At 33.0% G+C, this 7,355-nt stretch overlaps 2 protein-coding genes across 2 annotated transcripts; both read right to left on the minus strand.

Annotated features, from left to right (window-relative positions):
- Positions 1 to 1,126: 1,126 nt before the first annotated feature.
- Positions 1,127 to 1,918, minus strand: LOC114268406 (uncharacterized). The gene has a single exon (XM_028209585.2). The coding sequence runs from the start codon at positions 1,916 to 1,918 to the stop codon at positions 1,127 to 1,129; it is 792 nt and encodes a 263-aa protein (XP_028065386.1).
- A 264-nt stretch (positions 1,919 to 2,182) lies between these two features.
- Positions 2,183 to 6,817, minus strand: LOC145789932 (uncharacterized). The gene is made up of 4 exons (XM_082867597.1): positions 6,757 to 6,817; positions 6,393 to 6,607; positions 2,398 to 3,106; positions 2,183 to 2,304 (listed from the first exon to the last, which is right to left on the minus strand). Exons 1-4 carry the CDS (start codon positions 6,815 to 6,817, stop codon positions 2,183 to 2,185), a joined length of 1,107 nt encoding a protein of 368 aa, XP_082723723.1.
- Between the last annotated feature and the right edge of the window lie 538 nt (positions 6,818 to 7,355).

Here is a 7,355-nt window from a genome sequence, read left to right on the forward strand (position 1 = left end):
TAAAATCTAAACTCAAACCTAAAACCGTATAATATCTTCTTTTATTACTTTTGTTTGTTAGTTTTAAGTTTTTATTTGCAATGGTCTAAATACTTATGGTGAAACCAGTTTTCTTATGGTTGTTTAAATTCTAGAACAGTATGTCATTATTATAGAAAAACATGTTGCTATTATGGAACTAATATAGTGCTATATTTATATTTTTATAAAATTCAAGTGTTATATATATATATATATTCTTGTTATTTAATTATGTGAATCCGTGGTCCTAAACCGATCCAATCCGTATTTAAATGGATTGGTTCGGATTGGTTCCATGATTTAAACGGATTGGATTGGTTCCAATTTTTCAGGAACTGTAAATAACGGATTGGTCCTGGTTTTACCGTAATCCGGTCCAATCCGGACCATGCTCACCCCTACTTTCAGGTAATGAAATTTAGGAAGCAGTTTTTACCCCATAAAGCAGGACCAAGGCTTGGAATAAACATAGTGTTTTTTTATTATTATTTGTAATTATTATCTAGCTCTTATTAAATAAATAAAAACTCCAATGTACGTTTTAAATAAAATAAATATATATGTGTACCTTTTATTTTACTCCGCTTCGTTATTAATTTGTTTCATTTAAAAATTAATTATTGGTAACTTAGGAATCGACTAGTTGCGACATCTAATCCCTAGGTACCGGGGTTGGGTCGTAATTAAAGTGGTATTAGAATAATGATTTAAAAAAAAAAAAAAAATCATTCGACCATTGGACACGCGTACAATTAAGAAGTAGGATGAGAAAAAAACCTTAGGTTGTTTGATACATTTGCAATTATGTGTGTAGTCTCTTATTTAGTTCCATAGTTTGGACATTTTATGGTGTAGGCAGGGATGGAACCAAGAATTCATTTGCGGGGGGGCCAAGACATAAATAATTTTTTGTTTTTTATATGAATTGATATAAATTACTATTTTTTGAATTCCAAAAGTAAGCTAAAATTTAATATTAAATTAGTACGTAAAAAAAATCATATATTTGGTAAATTTAATATATGAATAAAAACAAAGTCATGTATTAAAAAATTATTTATACAAATCAACCCAATCATCTATCAAAGTGGAACTCGACATTCTTTCATATCTCAAAAGTCTTCAATGATTGACTCTGTGGTAAATTTTCAGCAATTTCTTTTTCAATGTACACAAGCAAAGAGTCTGTAAGAAATTTATCTTCCATTTTGTTACGAAGTCTATTTTTGACAATTTTCATGGCTGAAAATGATCGCTCTGTAGTTGCAGTAGAAACTAGAAGAGTAAGAACAAGTGTAATCACTCTACAAACAAATTGATAGATCTTAGATTTGTTTGTCCTTACCAACCACTGACACAATTCAAAAATAGTAGACAACTTTTTGTAATATGCATGTTGAACTACATTATGCTCGTAATGGTGAAGTTGCATTCTCAACTGTATTTTCTCTTGATCTGTGAAGTCTTGCAGATAAAACTTTTCTACTAACCAACAAATATCGTTGATTCTAAAAGTTTCAGACACATCTCGAGGATCTAAAGTTGAGCTAAGATTAAGCAACTCTACTGCATGTTCACTGAACTGCACATTTAATTCATGTAGTTGAGAATCTATTGCAGCATAAAAAATATCTACTCGACAATAATGCTCAACTGTAAAGTCATCTTGATGATCACGAGCTCGACCTCTTCTCCTAATATAAGGAGCATTTATATTCAGGACATCTATGTTACGTACCTCACAAAATGATTTCATATTGGCTAGTAAAGCATCCCATTTGTCATCTCTAAACATTTGCAGAAACGCCTTGGTAGATGAAACTAGATTCATAGTATTTAAGATGTCTTGAGATCGGCATTGCAAAGCTTGACAAAGTAAATCAGTGATCTCCAACATTTATTTCATGAGATGCAAACTAAAGACAAATTCAAATGAAGTCAATGTTTCATAAGCTAAGTCTGCATCTCCTCGTTGGGCAGAAGTCACTCCTTCATTAATGATGTTGAGAGGAACTTCACATGTTGGATTGAATATTTTTATTAAGCTTGAAATTGACTTGAAGTGAGAACTCCAACAAGTATCTCTAGCTTGTTGTAAAGTGCTAATCTGGTTAAGTCCCTTTCCAGTGTCAAGCTCATCAATGTCAATCATATGTTTAATTTAAGCAGCTTGCGCAACTTTCAATTCATCATTGTGCTTGCATGAGGCACCAACAATATTGACAACAAAAGTCAATTTAGGAAAAAGTTTATGAGTTTGGATAACATCTTTCGATGTTGCCACTAAAGCCAATTGCAAACGATATGCAAAACAATGAATATAATAAGCATATGGACAATCATTCAAAACTAATGTTTGTAATCCTTTCCACTCACCTTGCATATTGCTTGCACCATCATATCCTTGTTCTCGGATATTCTGAATATCTAAATTGTGATGAGACAATACAAAATATATTTCATCTTTTAGGGTTGATGCAACAGTGTTAGAGACATGAATAAGCCAAAAAAAAGGCTCTCTCACAAAACCATCTTTGTCAACGAATCTCAAAACTATAGCCATTTGCTCATTCTTTGACTCATCACGAGCTTCATCAACAATTATGCAATACTTTGCATCACTGATGTCTTCACGAATTGCATTCTTCACTTTGGTTGAAAAAATATGTAAATTTTTTTTTTGAATCTTTGGTGATTTGTAGAAGGCATTTTTCGGAGCTTTATCCAATACTTTAGCAACATTATTATTATATGACCCCAACAATTTCACTATTTGAAGAAAATTTCTACGATTGATTGAATTCGGCCTTTCATCACGACCTCTAAAAGCACAACCTTGAAATGCAAGCAATCGGATTGTATCAATTGAGACCTTCAATCTTAGTCGATTATCTACAATTTGTTCAGAAGTGAAATTGTCCAATACCTTTTGTATATATTGAAATTGATTCATTAAGTCTTCACATGATCTCTTGGCAACATTGTGAAAAGAATTAGGATCTTTCCCTATATGATTTAAAAAAGCACATTTTGATCCATCCCTAACTTTCTTCCAATTCTGAAATCCATCAACAGTGAATGCTTGCTGCCCATAATATCCAAATCCACATGGTTTATAAAAAAAGAAAGCATGGTAAACAAAAAGCTACATCTTTTGTAGGTGAATATTCCAACTATGACGGAAATAGTTTGAACCATGATGGTTGAAAACTACGAAGATAAGTTGTTGATCCAGATTTTGGATACTTTGAAAGTATAGATTGGTATGGACCAGCCTTAATATAAGCTCGTCGAATTTCATCACGTTGATTAACATAATAATCCCAAATCTGTGTAAGTAATCCAGCATCTCGCTCCAATGAACCAAAATCAATTTCTTTAACATCAATTTTTTGAGGTTTTCTGGGAGGATTTTCAGGGATATCAACATTGGAAGTTGGCAATGATGTATTGTCAGCATTAACTTCTGAGGAACTTGCATTTTTTCTTTTAAAAAAATCTATCAGTTGTACATGACTTTCCCATAATAATTTACAAATCAAAATAGAATTCATTACATACATGGTTAATATTCTATTTAGAAGTTAAAACCAATTGCTAATGTAATATATATATATATATATATCACAAGACATAGAAATTTTTTGTGCCTAGAATAACAAATGCAATTAAAACAAATTTCATATTAATTTAAAAAATTCAGAATTCAGATTCAACACGTAAATTTTATACAAGTCTCAATTCATTTTAATTTTGAATTTATAACACTTAATCTGAATAAAATTAAATTTGCCCAAATATGATTAAAAAAAACCCTAGTAATTGAAATCATACATCCTAATTCATGATTTTTTTTCTTAATATGTAAAATTAAAAAAATCGCAATTGTATCAACATGACATCGAAAAAAAAGATAATAAAAGTATTACAAATTGAAAATAACAATAAAAGATAATATGAATCACATACTTGTAATAATGAGAAGATTAATAGCAAAAGCAAGACTTTTTTTGTATGTTCCCCAAGTTGATTTGACTCCAAGAAAACCCTATGCTTTCAATAATAAGACGGCGTAGCAAGTCAAAGCAATTAGGTTTTTTTTTCTTTCTTTTTTCTGTCTTTTTCTGTTTCTCTTCAGCTTTTTTTTTTTTTTTTTTGAAAAGAAGAGACCTGGCCCTGGGCCATCTAATAAATAGATGGGAGCCCACAAAACAAAGTAGGGGGGCCATTTGACTATATTATTGATACTTTGTTGAAATGATATATATATATTAGTAAAAAAAAAAAATTTTAGCAGGGAGGCCGTAACCCCTAATAGCCCCCACGTCAGTCCATCCCTGGGTGTAGAAAATGTCAGAGCTCAACTTTGTTGATTCATTATGGTATGGACCTAAGCCATCAAATCTCAAGGAGATTTTTAGAGGGCACAACAGCTATGTCTCATACTTGCCAGAGGAATGGAGAGATTCATAAGACATAATTAGACGTTTACACTCGGTCCTTGACCAACTTATGGGTAGATCTGTATACTTACGAGTAGGCCTAGTAGAGATGGACCTGCTGTGGTGGAGGACTGACAACAACAACACATTAGATAGATACCTCAAACCGATCAGAGTTGTGGGGCCTTGCCTTGGAGATGGGCTATCCTTACTTCTTGGTGGCACATTTACCCCCAAAATTTATGGCAAAAAGAGAAAATGCATTCTCTAGAACATCATCAATGTCCAAACTATTGACTTTAGTAATTTTATGACATATGCAGAGGTGCCAGTGCGGATCACTCATACCCCCAAAACCAGCGTTCAATGATCTACACTTATGTCATGAAATCACTAAAGTCAATAGTTTAGACATTGATGATGTTTTATGGGCAAGGGGTACTGGTGTGTTTATTATCACAAGAGAATGCATTTTCTCTTCTTGCCATAAATTCTAGAGGTAAAGGTGTCACCAAAAAGTGAGGATAGCCCACATCTGAGGTAAGACCCACATTTGAGGTGAGACCCACAACTCTGGTTGGTCCAAGGTATCTATCTAACGTGATGTCATTATTAGTCCTCCACCACAACAGTTCTACCTTTGCTGGGTCTACCCGTAGGTATACAGGCCTATCTATAAATCAATTAAGGGTCGGGTGTAAACGTCTAATTATGTCTTCTGAACCTCCCTATTCCTCTGGCAAGTATGGAACATAGCCATTGTGCCTTACAAAAATATCCTTGAGATTTGATGGCTCAAGCCCATACCAGAATGAATCACCAAAGTTTAGTTTTGACATTTCCTATACCATAAGATGTCCAAACTGTGGAACTCATAAGAGACTACACACATAATGGCTAATGTGTCAACAAGTTCTCATCCTACTTAATTGTACTTGTGTCCTATACTTTAATGATTATTTTTAAACCATTACTCTAATACCACTTTTGTCATGACCCAACCCCAATACCCAAGGGTTGGATGTCGTAACTAGTCGATTCCTAAGTTACCAAAGATTAATTCTAAATTAAATAAGTTAATAATGCAGTGGAGTAAAATAAAAGGTGCACATAGATATTTATTTTATTGGAAACGTATATTGAAACTTTTATTCATTTAATAAGAGCCAGGCAATAATTACAAATTAAAAAAACACTATGTTTATTGCAAGCCCTGATCCTACTTTATGGGGTAAAAACTCCTTCCTAAGTTTTATTACTTGAAAGGGTTTAACAACTATAAGTACATGGTAGAGTGAGAAATATTATACTAAGAATATAAGGGTATAAAAGTCACCATGGATAATTATTTAGGCTAAACAGTGAATAATTCAGTTTGAAGAAATAAATTATTCTAAATAACAAAAATATAATTCAGCAATCGTATAAACAATATAATTATAACCACAGGTATAAAACATAATAGAGACGGCCAAGGGATCCATGACAAATAGAGAGTCACTAAAGTGACTAATCAGAGGCCAATGATTATTTAAGTTCTCTAAATATGGGACATCTATGGTGTTACTTACAAAATGCATCATCAAATATCAAAATCATATTACATAAACAGTTATATCTATAGGTTTCCTTTTTCAAACAAATAAAGTTCATTACATAAATAATATATTTCAAATGTTAATATAATTTATAAAGCATAATTTACATAAAATAATTTATAATAATTTAAAATATAACATAACTCACCTTAATATCAATTTTTACTATGTACTTCTTATCTTCTCTGATCTCTCCAAGGCTCCGCTCCTTGTTACTACTTCCTTTGATTTATTATTATCATTATTTTTTCTTTGATTCAACTGAAATAAAAGCATAGAGCAGTTAAATTATCCTTACAATTTAATAAAGTCAGTCCCTTACAAGACTTACTCCAGTCATGTCATTTATGACAAGAGATGTCACTTCTTCAGGAAGGTTTTCTAAGACTACCACATGATCATCCTGGGCTACTCCTAAATTTGCTAGTTTGTCAGCAACTTTGTTCCCCTCGTAAAAGGAGTGGCTAATGGAGCAATTACATCTCTTCAGGGGAAACTTTGTATCTTTATTGAAGGCCTTATGAGGTGAGTTATAACTTGGTCTATCTTAGAGTTAGATGATAACTTGTTCAAAATCCATTTCAATTTCCACATTTATGTGCTTTTTTTTTCTTTTTTCTTTTTTTTGGTTGCATTTGCTTGTTACACTAAACCCCTCATATACATGAGCCCAAGTAATGACATATCACTCTTACCTGTGCTTGTAATCATGAATGGCACAGCTGGCTTAATTTGGAGGACTCTAGTCGTTGCCATTTTTCTCCCTGGTTATACTTTAGCCGAACTAATATAATAATTACATTGTTATGTTTTGATAAAACATAATAACTCTTAATTTTTAAATTAGATTATATAGCGATTTCGGTTTTAACCCGACCTTTTTGTATCTTGGACTCTGGTTTCGTGGTTTCGTAGTGTTGTTCATGTCTTTTCTCCCTCATACTTTCTTAAGTTTGGCTATTGGATTGTAATGGTTGTGTTTGGAACAGGTTGGTTACTTGGTTTTCAAACTTTTGTTGCCCAGAATTTTCTTCTCCACTAAAGTGGCACTTCTTGCGCTTAAGCAGGCTTTATGAACTCTCAGTACTTTTGCAGGTCTGCAAAACTACTGGGAGAGGGTATTCTACGCTCGAGCGGTCTTAGCTCCAGCGGCCCTTCTTGCGCTCGAGCGTTAGTCTGTTGTCTACAAAACTATTGGGAGTGTGCATTCTACACTCGAGCGTCATTTCTTGTGCTCAAGCGGAACAACTTATTGTGTCTAACGCTCAAGCGTCACTTCTTGGGCTCGAGCGGA

Source organism: Camellia sinensis, chromosome 1 (assembly GCF_055761805.1).
Source record: "Camellia sinensis isolate YWXY chromosome 1, ASM5576180v1, whole genome shotgun sequence".
Lineage (NCBI taxonomy): Eukaryota > Viridiplantae > Streptophyta > Magnoliopsida > Ericales > Theaceae > Camellia > Camellia sinensis.

What these genes read in the sequence shown, in the direction of transcription:
- LOC114268406 (XM_028209585.2), bottom strand. Translation starts at nt 1,918, where the DNA reads ATGTTGGAGATCACTGATTTACTTTGTCAAGCTTTGCAATGCCGATCT.
- LOC145789932 (XM_082867597.1), bottom strand. Translation starts at nt 6,817, where the DNA reads ATGGCAACGACTAGAGTCCTCCAAATTAAGCCAGCTGTGCCATTCATG. An exon ending in ATTCATGATTACAAGCACAG is followed by an intron (nt 6,608 to 6,756) that starts GTAAGAGTGATA and finishes TCTAACTCTAAG; the next exon opens with ATAGACCAAGTTATAACTCA. An exon ending in TGGTGCAAGCAATATGCAAG is followed by an intron (nt 2,305 to 2,397) that starts GTGAGTGGAAAG and finishes AATTGGCTTTAG; the next exon opens with TGGCAACATCGAAAGATGTT.